Source organism: Achroia grisella, unplaced genomic scaffold (genome assembly GCF_030625045.1).
Source record: "Achroia grisella isolate CSIRO2021 unplaced genomic scaffold, CSIRO_AGI_Agris_v1 utg768, whole genome shotgun sequence".
Classification (NCBI taxonomy): Eukaryota; Metazoa; Arthropoda; class Insecta; order Lepidoptera; family Pyralidae; genus Achroia; species Achroia grisella.
The window spans coordinates 548,307-564,740 of NW_026713015.1; the positions used below are offsets into that span (position 1 = coordinate 548,307).

Below are 16,434 nucleotides of genomic sequence, written 5' to 3' on the forward strand. Positions count from 1 at the left end.
TTATGGCCTCACAACTTGTTCTACTGACACCGATTTTGATATATATTTTTTATTTGAACCCTAAAGCTGATATAATTCCGTTTGGTCACATATGTACTGCCGTGTTGATCTAATGTTTTACATCCGATGGTCGCATGTTCAATTCCGGTACAAGCATTAGTATTCATGAATATGATTATTTGTATTGGTCTGGATTTTATCTGTTTGGTAGTTTTTATTCACACAAAAGCATTATCATCTGCTTCTTCCTTATCTCATTTATTTGTGGTCAACGTAATATATTTTTCTCTTCCATTCATCCCTGTTCGCAGTCATCTCGTTATTCACTCCCTTTCTTATCATATCATCATTCACATAGTCCATCCATCTCTTTTTCGGCCTTCCTCCATCCATTTAAGGAAGGTGTTACCTTCCTTAAAATATTATCTATAATCACGAAAAAGTATAATTTAAAAAGCAAAACACCCTGAAATGACGGTTGATTTGTTGACATATAAAAATCTGTAATAGACCTACATGAATAAAGATATTTGAAATGCTGGTCTCCATAAATTCTAGTAACCGCTCGCTATCCGGCGGGACGTATGCTTGAAATCTTAAGTTTTAATACAACACCTCTTTTCAGGCCTACTTACTAGAAATGGATCCTTAGATATAGAAGCTCCAAGCGATAAAGCTGGGCGGAAGAAAGCTTTCGATCTTTTAGCTGCCGCCGCTCTACCTGGTAAGTCTTCATCATCATAAACTCTTTAGACGCGGTTCATTTATCTCGTGATGTTTTTTTTTAACATTTTTAATCATCTGTCTGTCGCAAACTGGACTCTAAATGAGCGATCTGAAGGACAAAAATTGCGTAAATCTAATCTTGGGGTGGCGTAAGTCGTCATAATGCCCACAGCTACCTATTACCATCACACCGCTCGCCATCGACAGGGAATTCATAACTTCACACTGGAACCTATTATAATTAGTCTCGGACAGTGTGGTTTCAGAGGAGCTTCCTCCCGCGTTCACTTAGATTGTGTAATGAACTACCTGCCGAGGTTTTCTCACGAGACTACAGCATGGGGTTTTTCAAGAAGGGTATATTAGTATTTCATAAGAGTCTTGGACGTAAAAGTCCTGGTATTCGAAGCATTCATAATATAATATAGTCATTGGTAATCAACGTCTATGTGACAGACTCGACCCATTGGCTTTGCGGCGTGATATTGCATCTCTGTGCATTTTCTACCGCCTATATCACGGGGACACTCCCCGTGATATAGGCGGTAGGAATTGTTCGGATTAATACCAGCTGCTGAGCTTCACCACCGTACCACCCGCCAGAAACTGAAATACCATCCTGATCATCTGGATGAATGGCGGTCTTCCACAGTGCGGTTTTCTAGAAACTTTTTGCCTCGCACAACCACATTATGGAATCACCTTCCAGCAATGGTATTTCCGAACCGATACGATATTGAAACCTTCAAGAAAAGAGCTTATTCCTTTTTAAAAGGCCGACAACGTACTTGCAATTCCCCTGGTGTTGCGGGTGCTCATGGGCGGCGGTAATCACTTACCATCAGGTGAGCCGCATGATCGTTTGTCCCCTGTTATAAAAAAAAAAATACGGTCACAATCTCGTCTATACAGAATAGCAGAGAGGATGGACTCACTGCCACCACTGCATTCTAGACCGTTCTGTCTCCTTCATTATTTTTAAATTTTATTATTGTATGGGCAGCAATTGTGTTAGCGTTTATTAGAGACATATAAAGATGATTATTATTATTATTATATACCATCAGATAGGCCGTATGCTTGTTTGCCATTCCCATTAAAAAAATGGAGTAATTAATGTCACCAGCTGATTGGTAGCTGAAATAGGTCAACATACATGTCATACGTTGCCATCCTGGAGGAGTTTTTTTTATTGGAGAGTTTTGGCTATATTCAGGTGCTTGGACCTGTAGCACTGCGACCTACATAGATCTATTGTGCTCGCCTTTTTCAGAGTTCGCTACCTAGACCCGTCAGGGACGAGAATTGAAGGATATTCTTAGGAGCGATGGTTTTTATCTCCGCAGGATAGAGTGTAAACTTTCTAAAGGAGATCTTACGTTTCTGCTAGAGGACTAAGATATTATATCTCTCATTCTATAAAAAAATAATAGAAATAAGGCGGGGCATTAGTGTATTTACTGCTTTAACTAGATTTATATTTGCAGGCGCCTGTCCGGACGTGAGTGGACGGGTCTTATCGATGCCTACGTTAGGCAAATTCTGTGAAACTAGACAAAATGAGCCAAAGACTGATGATCAACTCAGGGACATCATTCAGGTGAACATTTATAATATAGAATTCAAACTTGTGGCCGCGTGGTGGGCCGGGTCAATGAACTCTAATATGGTTGAGTGCAATGATGGCTGGCTCATCCGACATACTCGTGAACGGGTGCTGCTTGTGGGGACTGGTCTGTTCTTGTTACGAACACTGATTAGACTTTTTGCTTTTGCAATCGTGAGAAATTCACCAGGAATTTATCACGATGGTTTCCAGGGGTAACCGCGTGGAGAGTAACCTGATATAGTACATTGTTAGCAATGGAGTTATTACTCCACATTACTAACAATCCCCATTGATTAAAAACAATGTATGACTATTCAAAAGGGCTTAAATTTAAGTTTAATTGGATATAAATTAATTCCTATTCTATTCTATTAAGGTTGAATTTGACCTTGATCTTCGACTCTGACTCTGACTTTGACCCTGACTCTAACTTTGACTCTGATTCTCACTTTGACTCAATATGACTTTGACTCTGAATGACTCTGACTCTGATTTTGACTCTGATTCTCAATATGACTTTGACTCTGACTGACTTTGACTCTGACCTTGACCCTGACTCTGTCTTTGACTCTGAATATGACTGTGACTCTGACTGAATCTGGCTCTGAATTTGACCCTGACTCTAACTTTGACTCTAATTCTCACTTTGACTCAATATGACTGTGACTCTGACTGACTCTGACTTTGACCCTGACTCAGACTCTCACTTTGACTAGAATTTGAGTTTGACTCTGACAGACTGACTTTGCATCTGAATCTGACTCTGACTTTGTAAAACTGTGTAGACTAATTATTACTCTATCTTCCAGAGACACGAACCAGATTCGACTCTGAGATCCGAGCACTGCCTGTCCTTTGAGGGTTTCGTTAGGTTCCTCACCGACAAAGACAACTACGCCTTCGTGCCTGAGCAGAGACGAGCAAACAATTTTATTAGGTAATATTTTATCTACGGTTTTCTTTTAAAAAAATATGTAAATATCGAGTCGCTTTTCCCCGATAACGTAGTTGTCCTGATTTGAAAATTATTTATATATTATGTTTTTTATTGGGATTAATAAGATAACATCTTATTTCTCCTCATGTGCTGCCTACTTCATTTTTATAATACTCTCTTTCCTAAGGTTGTTTGGAAGAGATTGCGTTAGGGATAAGACTGTCTTATCACTACGATTGATTTTAATATTATTGTGTATTTATATTTGACCCTAATACCCAATTTACACTCAGCCCGAGTGGGAAGGGAAGTGCAGGGAAGGGCACTTCCGTGCGTGCAGCGCGAGAGTGTAAACACGAGTGGAAACACTTCCCATGCCATTGGCGCTGCCACTCGCGCTGCCCAGCGCTCCCTCGATTGTCGGTTTTTCGTGCGCGAGTCAAAGGACTGGCAGCGCGAGTGGCAGCGTGTTTTTACATTCAGCCCTCTCGCTCAGTTGTCGCCCGGCTATATTTCCGGCAGCGTGAGTGGCAGCGGAAGCGGCTGAATGTAAACGTAGCGTAATAAATTAGTGCTGGTTGGTAGTATATATTCACATGTTTCAACATGTAAAATGTGAACTTACAAGGATTATTTTAAAGAGCAACAGACAAGTTTCTTGCTCGTTCTTGTGATGAGACAACTTTCCGAATGAGCGGTAGATTAAAAAAAATGACTATTCAAAAGTGCTTAAATTAAATTTAGTTGAATAAATGATTTTCCATTTATATTTATAATATTATTAAGGACTAGCTTTTGCCTGCGGCTTCGCTCGCGTTTATTTATCCCCTTAGGGGTGGAATTTATCAAAATCCTTTCTTAAGGGATGCCTACATCAGAGTAGCTTTATGCATGCAGAGTCTCAGCCCGATCGGTTTAAAATTGACAAAGTTTCATACAAACTTTCATCCCTATTTTATCCCCTTGGGGGTAGAATTAATCAAAATCCTTTCTTAGCGGATGCCTACGTCATAACATCTACCTGCATGCCAAATTTCAGCCCGATCCGTCCAGTGGTTTGGGCTGTGCGTTGATAGATCACTACGTCAGTCACCTATGAGTTATATATATATAGATTTGTTATGTCTTATCATTTCAAATTAATATTTTTTTAAGTAAAACTAGGATTGCACCTTAATCCATCGACTTACAACTCACTTTCCCCCAGCAAGCCCCCCAAAACCGAAGAGGAGGAGTTGATCAAGGATATCACGAAGGATATGGGTGGTCCCTTGAGCCAGTACTACATAGCCAGCAGCCATAACACTTACCTCACCGGCCACCAGCTCAAGGGGGAGTCTTCTGTAGAACTCTATAGCCAGGTAAGTGATTAAATTCATTTAATGACCTCGGTGGTGTAGTGGTAGCCCACAGCCTTCCTACCGATGGTCGCGGGTACATAGCCAGCAGTCATAACACTTACCTCACCGCCCACAAGCTTCTGTAGAACTCTATAGCCAGGTAAGTGGACTCAATTTATTTAACTTGACGACCTCGGTGGTTCAGTGGATTAACACTATTTTACTTCCGATATTCGCAGGTTGGATTCCTAGCGCGCAACAAATATTTGTATTCATAATTGTTTGTATCGGCCTGGGTATGTTATATGTATAATTATGAACTGAACGTCCTATACTAGGAATTTAAAAAAATATAAAAACAAAATTTTGTAAATCTATATGTACATAGTTGTATTTTAAATTCATCACAACACTTATTGATATTTGACGCCCTCGATGGTTTAGTGGATTAACACTACTTTATTTCCGATGATCACGGGTTCGATTCCTCGCACGGTGCAAATATTTGTATTCATGAGTAATTGTCTGTATCAGTGTGGGTGTTTTTTTTATTCTGGTTGAAGCTTATTGAAGTTTATTCTGGTTGGCGAGACCCTTAGCCCCGGCTAAGTGATAAAATTATTGACTCCGATTGTGATGAGTCTGCGTACCGAATGAGCGGTAAAAAAAATATGCTTCTATGACAATTCAGAAGTGCTTATATTATATTTATTTGATGAAAGATAATTTCTACATTATAGAAATACCTATATCCAACATAATAACGGCGTCCTCGGTGGTATAGTGGATTGACACTACTTTACTTCCCATGGTCGCGGGTTCGATTTGCACAACAAACATTTGTACTCATAATTGTTTGTATCAATCTGGGTATTTTCTATATATAATATGTATTTACAAAAAAATATATCTATGTATATGTATCAGTTATCTAGTACCCATAACACAAGCTTCAGCTAGTCTAACTTGGGTCTAGATGGCGCTGTGTGAATTGTCCTGAGATTATTATTATTCTTATAAGGTAGCAGGTTCCAAGCCGTACAATATTAAAACACAATATTAATTATGTACATCAAGATATTAATTTATTTTCTAATTTCAACTTAACGAACTCTATACTTAGTAACTAAAATCAATTGAACCTGAAATTATACATTATTGTACAAAGGTAATGTATGTAGTGTAATATAGGTAGAAATAAAGAAAATTTTGAATATATATTTTTAAAAAACACACACACACAGACACACGTACTCACATACGCACGCACGCACGCACGCAAGCACACACGTACCCACGCAGACAAACAATGTTTAATTGTATTTATAACTAGGTGCACCCGCGACTTCGTCCGCGTGGAATTTAACTTTATTTCTCTAAAATAAAAGTATCCTAAGTTACTCCTTATTATATCAGCTACCTGCCAAGAGAAGTCCCGTCAAAATCGGTCCAGCCGTTTCAGAGATTAGCCGGAACAAACAGACCGACAGACAAAAATTGTAAAAAATGTTATTTTGGTGTATGTACCGTATTTATATTCATATGCATGTAGTAAAAAAGTTATTTTAAACAAACAGACACTCCAATTTTATTTATATGTTACGCGAAAGTTTAAATATAAGTAGATTAGATATTATAAAAAAGTACAGATCTCTACATTAATAGTAATAAGGCGCAGTCGGGGCGCGTGGCTAGTGTATATACAAAAACGTGTCACGTTGTTTATCCGCGATGGACTCCTAAACTTCTGAACCGATTGCAAATTTGATTTGCACATTGTGTGCAATCTGATCCAACTTGAAAGATAGGATAGCTTACATCTCAATTTATAGTCGCAATATTATTTTATTCAAAAACCTCAGCCACAGCATCGCGTGGCCGAGTCTGCTAGTATCAAATAAAGGTAATCAACGTGCTTAAAAATACGTATATTTTACTTTAAAAAATTAGAGATCTCTACATTGACAGCAATCGCGCGCAGCCGCGGCGCGTGGCTAGTATATTTAGTGTGTGTTCCGTCTGTACCAAAACCTTGCTCGGTAATCGTCGCTGCAGGTCAGGAACGCCGGCGCGGTGTCAGAGTGTACTATATACCTGAAAAAACAACGTAATTATATTACTAGCTGTCCCGGCAAACGTAGAACGCAAGAGTTCGTTGGCCACAAGTTTGTCAGCAGCTTTTGCCGTGCGTAAGATTAGACAGTACACTGATACTGATACTGCTAGATTAGTCTATTTCAGTTATTTTCATAGTTTACTCTCTTATGGAATATTACTATGGGGAAAAGCGGCAGATATTAAAAATATATTCATATTACAAAAACGTGCCGTTCGAGCGATCTACTGTATGAAGAGTCGTGACTCATTAAGAGAGAAATTCAAAGAGGCAAATATTCTCACCGTTGCTTCTCAATTTATATATTCAAATATACTATATGTTCATAAAAATCTTGACTTATTTCCAAAAAACAGCAATATTCATAATATTAATACTAGATTTAAAGACAAACTTGCTGTCCCCAAGTATCGTTTAGAAAAAGTTAATAGGTCTTTTATGGGAATAGGTATAAAAATTTACAATAAGATACCAAAGGATATGTTGGAATTACCCTTAAATAAATTCAAAACATCTGTTAAATCATATTTACTGAGCAAGGCCTATTACTCACTAAACGATTACTTGAATGACGAGTGTGCATGGCAATATGACACCTATATAAAAATACATTGTAAATAAACTGGCTTTAAAAAAAAAAGTAATTCAATTGAGTTTCTTGCCAGTTCTTCTCAATTGGATCTATATACCGAACTGGACGGTAGGGAAAAAATAAAATTAGAATGTAAAAATTTGACCTTCATAAGCGGCTAAAATGTCCTACATGTATAAATGATTTTTGAATTTTGAATTTGTATTTGTCACACAAGGCTGGAACTTCGACTAGCACGGCTTATGCCACGCTGAGCAATTACGATATTAAATACAATAATTATAATAGGTGCACATCGATCGCGCTTACACTGAGACGATGCACCAGTTACAGAAATATTAATTAATATAAAAATATGTATAACAATGATGAGTACAAGTTCAAAATAACTGAAAATTATGTCACCTAACTTAAATTTTTTTCACCCTATCTTAGGAGAATACATCAAAAATAATTTAAACTGATTTCCCCAAATTTACGCGGGTCGGGGAGGGGGGGGGGGGCTCAAAATAACTGAAATTTATGATTCCTTTCACTCCCCTATCTTAGGAGAATATCAAAAATAATTTAAATGATGTCCCCCAATTTACGGACGCGGGTGGAGGGGGGTGGGGGGGACGGGGGGGATCAAAGTAACTGAAATGTATGTCACCTAACTTAAATTATTTTTAATCTTAGGAGAATACATCAAAAATAATAAGTTAGGTGACATACATTTCATACGAATATGGGAATGTATGAATGAAACATAAATTTTATTTATGGGGGGGGGGGGGGGAAGGGATTTATGTCACCTAACTTATGAAAAATTAATAAAATTAATGAAAGGGGAGGGTATGTTACAAATAAATGAATCTGATATCCCCCAATCTGGACTCCTGGACTCGCATACCTGACGGCGCCGTTGTGTCCGAGCGACATCAGCTGGCACCTGCTGGCGCTCCGCGAGTGCCACGTGCACAGCGAGGTGGTTGCCTCGTCCGGGAACATAACGTAGTCCTCCGTGTGGTTGAACACGGCCTGCGCCAGGTGCTCCTGTTTACCTGACAGACAGACATAGACACCAAATTAAAAAATTATATATTTATAACTGACAATAATGACTCCTGATTACCTGACAAACATAATAAATAGATGAAAAATTTTAGTGTTTAGAATAGAATAGAATAGAAAATCATTTATTCAAAAAGCTTTTTGTATTGATTGCCGCATGCATTCTTATGTAAAATGAATACTATAACTATCAGATGGCAATTGTAAGTAGCTATGACGTGGTCTAGTGTTTTGAGTAGTCATGCTCACTAAAATGTCCAGACTTGTGGCTGCGTGGTGGGCCGGGTCATTGGGCTCCCTAAAATATGGTCGAGCGCAGTGATGGCTGGCTCATCCGTCATACTCGTGAACAGGTGCTGCTTGTAGGGACTGGTCTGCTCTAATCACTACGACTGATTTCCTCTTATTAATTGTTTAACCAGTTGGTTATATATTCAATATTTTTTCTATTTAAGTATTTAATTGAATTAGTGCTAATTGGTGGTTTGTATTCACACACTTAAACTTAAAAATGTAAAGTAATAATAAAATTATTTAAAAGAGCAACACGCAAGTTTCTTGCTCGTTCTTCTTGTGATGAGACAGCTTTCCGAATTAGCGGTAGATTAATAAATGTAATAACTATTCAAAAGTGCTTCAATGTAAGTTTATTTGAATAAATGATTTTCTATTCTATTCTATTCTGTACTATTTATTTTAATTAATATTATTTCTATTTCTATAATATTTATACCTGTGGTACCAGCTCCCGTGTACTGTATGAGACACCTACTGCTTGCCAGCTCCCACAACTTTATTGACGAGTCCAGACCAGACGTGAGCAGGTACTGCAACCATTTACTTGTATTTAATATAAATATAATAATAATAATCTATACATATAAATAAAATTAGAGTGTCTGTTTCTAATATTGAAATAACCGTTTTTTACTACATGCATATGAGTATAAATATGGTACATACACCAAAATAACATTTTTTACAATTTTTGTCTGTCTGTCTATCTGTTTGGTCCGGCTAATCTCTGAAACGGCTAGACCGATTTTGACGGGACTTTTATTGGCAGGTAGCTGATGTAATAAGGAGTAACTTAGGCTACTTTTATTTTAGAGAATTAAAGTTAAATTCCACGCGGACATTTCAGAGATTAGCAGGAACGTTTGTTCCTGCTAATCTCTGAAATGGCTGGACCGATTTTGATGAGACTTTTTTTGGCAGGTAGCTGATGGAATAGAGAGTAACATAGACTACTTTTATTTTAGAAAAATACAGTTGAATTCCTCACGGACGAAGTCACAGGTCCAGGTAGTGAAAAATAAGATGAGATTATTTCTATTACCTTGCTATTCCTAGTGAACGCTACAGAGCAGACCTCAGCACCGTCGTGTGCATTTATGAAGGTATTGAAGCACCGGTTCGAAACCGTGTCCCATAGCTTCACGGAGCCATCAGCGCTGCCGCTGGCGAAGTACTTGCCATTCGGAGAAAACCTGGAAACGAAAGAAATGAGGAAATATTTACATATCACAGCTTCGGTAGTTTAGCGGTACCGCCTCACTTCGGTTCAATTCCTCGCACGGTACAAACATGAGTATGATTGTTTGTATCGGTCTGGGTGGTTTCTATGTATAATATGTACGTATTTGTATCAGTTATCTAGTACCCATAACACAAGCTTTAGCTAGCTTAACTTGGGTCTAGATGGCGCTGTGTGATTTGTCCTGAGATTATTATTATTATTATATAGATCCAATTGAGAAGAACTGGCAAAACTCAATTGAATTACTTTTTTTAAAAGCCAGTTTATTTACAATGTATATTTATATAGGTGTCTATGTCTAACATTAAATGAAAATCCCGTACATGAACAACTATTGCCATGCACACTCGTCAATTCGTCATTCAAGTAATCGTTTAGTGAGTAATAGGTTTTGCTCAGTAAATATGATTTAACAGTTTTTGAATTTATTTAAGAGTAATTCTAGTATATCCTTTGGTATCTTATTGTAAATTTTTATACCTATTGAATTTTTCAAAACGATTCTTGGAGACAGCAAGTTTGTCATTAAGTCTAGTATTAATAATATGAATATTGCTGTGATAATACTCACTTGATGGAATGGACCTGCTTCTTATGATGATGAGAGGATATAGGACACACAAAGCACTGGCTGGTTGTGACGTCATACAGCCGGATAACCGGATGTGTGGTGGATGCTATGATATGGTCACCCAGTGGATGAAACGCCACACATAGAACCGGCTCTGCGTCCTGTAATAGTCATATATATAAAATTCTCGTGTCACAATGTTAGGTACCATACTCCTCCCAAACGGCTTGATCGATTTTTATGAAATTTTATATGCATATTCAGTAGTAGGTCGGAGAATCGGCTACTTTTCAGAACCCTAAGTTAGTCATTAGTAACCCTAGGATTGTCCACCCCTAACATTTATTTATTTTTAAGCAATTTTTTTATTTATATTTTTTTATTCTTCTTCACCCTTCTATCACCAACCCCTATTTTTTTATAGTGTTATTAATTTATAAGGCAAAACAACGTTTGCCGGGACGGCTAGTAATCGTATAAAATTAATTATTTTCTTTCGTTTAAATCAATTCAAATCAAATAAATTAATAAAAACACTGAATACCTGTCGCATTACTAGAAAATTTCTTGTATGTAACCTCAATGGTTTCTAATATGACGTAGATCATCACTTTACTTTTTGTTTTACAATTTTAATCTACCAAATACATAAAAAAATACTCTTGTATGTCCATTTAATTCTCCATAATCCTTATTTCATTACAAACAGCCAGTTTCAAACAACGCCATCTAGTCCCAAGATAAGCAGAGCTTGTGTTATGGATATAGATAAGTCCCCTCTGATGGAACCCCCATCCAATTCAAACGAGGTTCGATATTACGACGGCCTGAGCCGAGGTACGAACCCCTAGCGGTGCCTTCAATATCCGTCGGAAGGGAGTTCAGAAGCCACTTCATAAGTTTTTTCCTTTAGTTTGGAGTGCCATCTGCACTCGCCCCCTATCGTCCGGTGAAGCTGTAAAGGCCAGCTGCAGCCAACAGCATTAGAGTAGTCCGAGAAAAAAAGACAACTGATAGCCAAACCGATACAAACAATCATATTAATGAATACAAATGTTTGCACCGTGCGAGTAATCGAACCCGCGACCACCGTTAAGCTATGTGCTGAACCGTTAGACTATCAACTCCATGAAACAAAACAAGGTGCTTGGAGGCTGAAATAGGTGGGACTGAGATACACACGTAGTCTAATTTATACAAAAATCCTCCGGTAAGATTACTGTCTTATCATCATCATCATCACTCATCGTCGTCATCACTCATCATCATCACTTATCACCACCACCACTCATCATCACCAAAAAGTCATCATCATCATCAAGATGCTACGAACCGTAATAGACTTATATGCTTTCTTAGCTGATGCCTTGGTGATATCAAACAGCTTGATGCAGCAGTCTCTGGACGCAGACACGAGGATCTGTTCTCGCGGATGGAAGTCCAGGGCTGTTATCTCGTCTGTGTGATCGTATCTAGTGAACAAAATATTTACTCATTAATAATTATCGACCAGAAGTCTATACCCACATTTTATTTTTAATTATCTACTTGTTTATAATATTAATAAGAACTAAGATTTTTTATAATATGAGCCTATGTGTTATTCTGATGTATAAGCTATATTACTGTAAAGTATCTACAAAATCCATAGTACTTTTATTGTAGTTTTGCTTCTTTACTTTTCTTTTGTAATTGTAATAACAAACAAGCTGACATTCCACCTGATGGTAAGTGGCAATCGTCGCCTATATACATGATCATCACTACGGATATCACGTTATCATGTGATGCACGTGACCACTCATGTGTTACAATTCCAGAGCACAAAGATGCCTAATCTACATTCTACATACACTATATATAATACTAGCTGTGCCCGCGGTTTGAGGCACGTGAAATTTATAGCCTATATGTTATTCTGATGTATAAGCTATATTACTGTAAAGTTTCATCAAAATCCATTCAGTAGTTTTTGCGTGAAAGACTAACAAACATCCATCCAAACTCACAAACTTTCGCGTTTATAATATTAGTAAGATGTATTGAAGTAATACATACAGAGCCCTGATTACAGGGTGGCCCTGCTGCTCCCTCCCAGGGTCCACCTCCTCAGGTGCTGACTTGGCCAACATACGCTCCACGTCCAGAATCTGAAATCAATGGAGGAAGGGATTGTCAGTAATAGGGAAATGTGTTTATTGCTAGCAGTAACCTCAACAGCAGGAACTGTAAGCTATTGACGTAAATTCCTGATGAATTTGCCACGATATGCTAACTGAGCTGACATTCATCCTCATCATCCACTCCACATAGAAAACACCCAAACCGATACAAAAACCATACTCATGAATACAAATATTTGTGTCGTGCGAGGAATCGAACCCGCGACTATCGGCACAGCACCGCCAGACCACCGAGGTCGTCGGACAATTTGCTAAATCAAAAAATCTAATACTAACCAAACAAAAGTAACAAAATAGTGAGTGAGGTGACGTGTGTACGTGTGAATGTAGGGTGAATGAATTTATGGACAGTCCAGCAGTGGGACATCAGTCTTGACTCACCTTGATACTGGCGTCCACACTGCCCGTAGCCACGAGCTGGCCGCACGAGCTGAACGCGCCGGCGCGGCACGCCATCTTGTGTGACGTCACGTACGCCGTCTCGTACGTCGCCGGCTCCGGCGCTAGTGATGACGCATCCATTTCGAACTCCAAATCTGCGATGGGGACATGTATCGATATATCGGACTCTTATAAATATATGTGTCCCGTACGTCACCAGTTCCGGTGTTAGTGACGACGTGTCTTTTCGCATTCCATGTCTGTGATGAAACGGGGATTAGTATCGATATATCGGATTCTTATAAATATATATGTCACGTACGTCGCCATTTCCGGCGTTAGCGAGGACGCCCATTTCGAACTCCAAATCTGGGGTGGGAACATGTATCGATATATAGTACTCTCATAAATACATAGGTCACGTATATTGCCAGCTCCGGCGCTAGTGACGACGCGTTCATTTCGAACTCCAAATCTATGATAGGGACATGTATCGATATATCGGATTCTTATAAATATATAAGTTACATACGAAGCCAGTTCCGTCGATTTTTTATTTATTAATTCCTAACAATAAATATTGTGTCGATTTTAAAATACAAAATTATAATCTAATATCATCGACGTATCTTTTCGAACTCCAAATCTATGATGCACGGAATGGGGACATGTATCGACATATCGGAATATCGATGAATCATCATGATGATAATAATAATAATATAACGATGAATCATCATGTACTAATGATAATAATAATAATAATGACATAGCATCATCTAGTCCCAAGTTAAGCAGCGCTTGTGTTATGGATAGTAGACAACTCACAGATATACTTACATACTTTTTTTTGGTAAATACATACATAATACATATGTATTTAAATATTATGTTTTAAACATGTATCTAATTATATCTAACAGTTATCTAGTACCCATAACACAAGATCTACTAGGCTTGGGACTAGATGGCGCTGTGCAATTGTCCAAAGATGTTATATCATTTAATTAGTGAAACTACTCACCAAACCCAGTGGTGCCGAGTAGATGTTCAGCACCGCTGGACGCTGCCAGGCGATCCTTACGATCTGGTTCATGTTGGAGACCAACCATCATGAGGTTCAATAACCTGAGGATTAATAGACAATATTATATTTTTTTATATCTTATCGATTAGGTGTTCTTTTATCGGATGTCTATTTCACTACTTAATAGATTTTTATTTTGTTTATTTCTGTTAATATTGATTGATCTACAAGTTTTTAGAAATAAAACAAACATAACAAGGTGTTCACTGTAATATAGTTTACTATATCATACACAATCAAGCACATACACAATCTTAATTAAGTAAAATAATAACTTTACATGTAAATTAAAACTGCAATTCTTATGTTTTTGTGAAGGAACTGACTCCTGGTATAAAGCTAGTGTGGGAGTCAGGATTAACCATCTTAGTGCCATACATTTTTTCGCAATATATGTGAAAAATGATTCGAGTAAGAGAAAATATTGTGTAACTTTTGTAAAAATGCTTCAATATTTGGAATAGCAGCCGGACTAAAAAACACTGACATGTGAGTCGCTACTGCGCATCTGGCATTTTTTGATAAAACGCGCAGCATGACATTAAGATTGTTAAACTATACACTTTGACGGTTTCTCTGGTCTAGCACACTGCCTTACATCTGATGGTTGTGGGTTCAATTCCTCACATGATGCAAACATTTGTATTCATGAGTATGATTGTTGTATCGGACTGGTTGTTTTCTATATACAATATGTATGTATTTATGAAAAAAATATCTATGTATTTGTATCAGTTGTCTAGTACCCATAACACAAGCTTTAGCTAGCTTAATTTGGGTCTAGATAGCGCTGTGTGAAATATCCTGGGAAGATTTAAATAAATAAAGGAATTGTTACATAGTACAAAATGAAGTGGCACCCGCTGTTTGTTTGCTAAATTAAACTATGCAATAGATTTTAATGCAGTTTTTAGTCATAGATAGTGTGATTCAAGAGGAAGGTTTATATGTATAATAACATATACACCCATATGAAGCTGCGTAGTAAGTAAGATATAAAATAGTAAATTGAATATAGTTTGTACCTGTCACTGGGGGGACAAGGCGGGTCTGCATGCACGGCTGCCGCCAGCGTAGCGGCTATAGGTTGGAATCCATCGTAAAACAGTTGGCTATAAAATAAAAAACAATAAATAAGTCATAATAACATATATAAGCATTTAATGCTATATTTATTATTAACTTGTACATATATATATTTTTATGTTCTATTATTATTATATTTAAAAGAAAAAGAAAGAAAGATCAGTAAAGTGGATATTCAAAATTATTAATTACATAAAATTTAACATTTGTTTCGCAATTGCATACTTCGGTATGTCTCAATATTTACCTTATAATCATACGGTATAACAACTCGCGGTTCTTTACAACATTCCTGTTATCGACCTCTGTGCTTGTTTCTTTCATTGTTATAAAATATTATAAGACAATAAACGAATAAACTGAATTTAAAGCCGGTAAAATGCAACAAACTACGCTGAATGAAAGTTAGGTTATATTTTGTTTCTCCAACTGTCAGTTTGGCACTTTGATTGACAGTAATTGACGTTTCGCGGTTATTATGTATTGTCTGTGGTTTTTGTGTTGTCCATATAAAAATATCGACTATTGATTATATTAAAATCGCCGAATTATATTAAAATTTCTGACCGAGTATTAATTCTGCTCTAAAATAAAGACCAAATCAATAAACACGCCAATGCGTATAGCTGTATAAACTACTACTAAAATCAATACCTACGAGACTACGGGCATGCGCAATGATGTTGTCGCGCAATATTAGCAACAAAATTCAAACAAGTTTTGCAACGAATAAACATTAAATTATTAATAACTAGGTACTAGCCCCGGATTTGCCCGGGTGTACATGTATTATATATAATATAAACCTTCCTCTTGAATCTCTCTACATATCTATTAAAAATCCGTTGCGTAGTTTTAAAGATTTCAGCATATATAGGGACGGACAGACAGCGATAGCGACTTTGTTTTATACTATGTAATGATAATGATGGGAACTTGTAACGTTACAATGCCTAGTCGATTTCCAAGCGGTCTCTGACCCCTCATGTCTAGTTTATGGTAATTCGTTACGATGTACTAAGTTACCTGACTTCATGTTTATCTTATTATGGTACTCTTATTGATGCTGGTGCAGAAGAAATGGATGACCATTAGTGCTGCACTATCGTATACAGTTATCTAAGACTGATGGTAGACACCGTTCTTTTATTATCCATGAAAGAAATTCTTGAACATTCGATACAAGATATGTAAGCTTAATTCGGATAAAGTT

The 16,434-nt window shown here is 37.3% G+C and overlaps 2 protein-coding genes across 2 annotated transcripts in view; one reads left to right on the top strand and one right to left on the bottom strand.

Moving 5' to 3' along the window:
• The window catches only part of LOC131850404 (1-phosphatidylinositol 4,5-bisphosphate phosphodiesterase epsilon-1-like), a 165,459-nt gene that overhangs the window by 111,753 nt on the left and 37,272 nt on the right, over positions 1 to 16,434 (top strand). The window contains exons 19-22 of the mRNA XM_059200616.1: positions 626 to 724; positions 2,214 to 2,326; positions 3,145 to 3,272; positions 4,480 to 4,633. Coding sequence (XP_059056599.1) covers positions 626 to 724; positions 2,214 to 2,326; positions 3,145 to 3,272; positions 4,480 to 4,633 — 494 coding nt within the window. The remainder of the gene's footprint in view (positions 1 to 625; positions 725 to 2,213; positions 2,327 to 3,144; positions 3,273 to 4,479; positions 4,634 to 16,434) is intronic.
• Positions 5,964 to 15,625, bottom strand: LOC131850405 (cleavage stimulation factor subunit 1). Its single transcript, XM_059200617.1, has 11 exons — positions 15,469 to 15,625; positions 15,161 to 15,247; positions 14,073 to 14,176; positions 13,049 to 13,203; positions 12,543 to 12,634; positions 11,818 to 11,956; positions 10,485 to 10,645; positions 9,713 to 9,863; positions 9,107 to 9,200; positions 8,213 to 8,363; positions 5,964 to 6,706 (listed from the first exon to the last, which is right to left on the bottom strand). Exons 1-11 carry the CDS (start codon positions 15,543 to 15,545, stop codon positions 6,616 to 6,618), a joined length of 1,302 nt encoding a protein of 433 aa, XP_059056600.1. The 5' UTR covers positions 15,546 to 15,625; the 3' UTR covers positions 5,964 to 6,615.

Bases quoted from the DNA above. Each gene is read 5' to 3' on its own strand.
- LOC131850405 (XM_059200617.1), bottom strand. From the start codon at position 15,545: ATGAAAGAAACAAGCACAGAGGTCGATAACAGGAATGTTGTAAAGAAC. The intron at 13,204-14,072 runs GTGAGTAGTTTC...TCCCCATCGCAG, and splicing joins ACTCGGCACCACTGGGTTTG to ATTTGGAGTTCGAAATGGAT. The intron at 11,957-12,542 runs GTATGTATTACT...TTTGTTCACTAG, and splicing joins CACCCTGTAATCAGGGCTCT to ATACGATCACACAGACGAGA.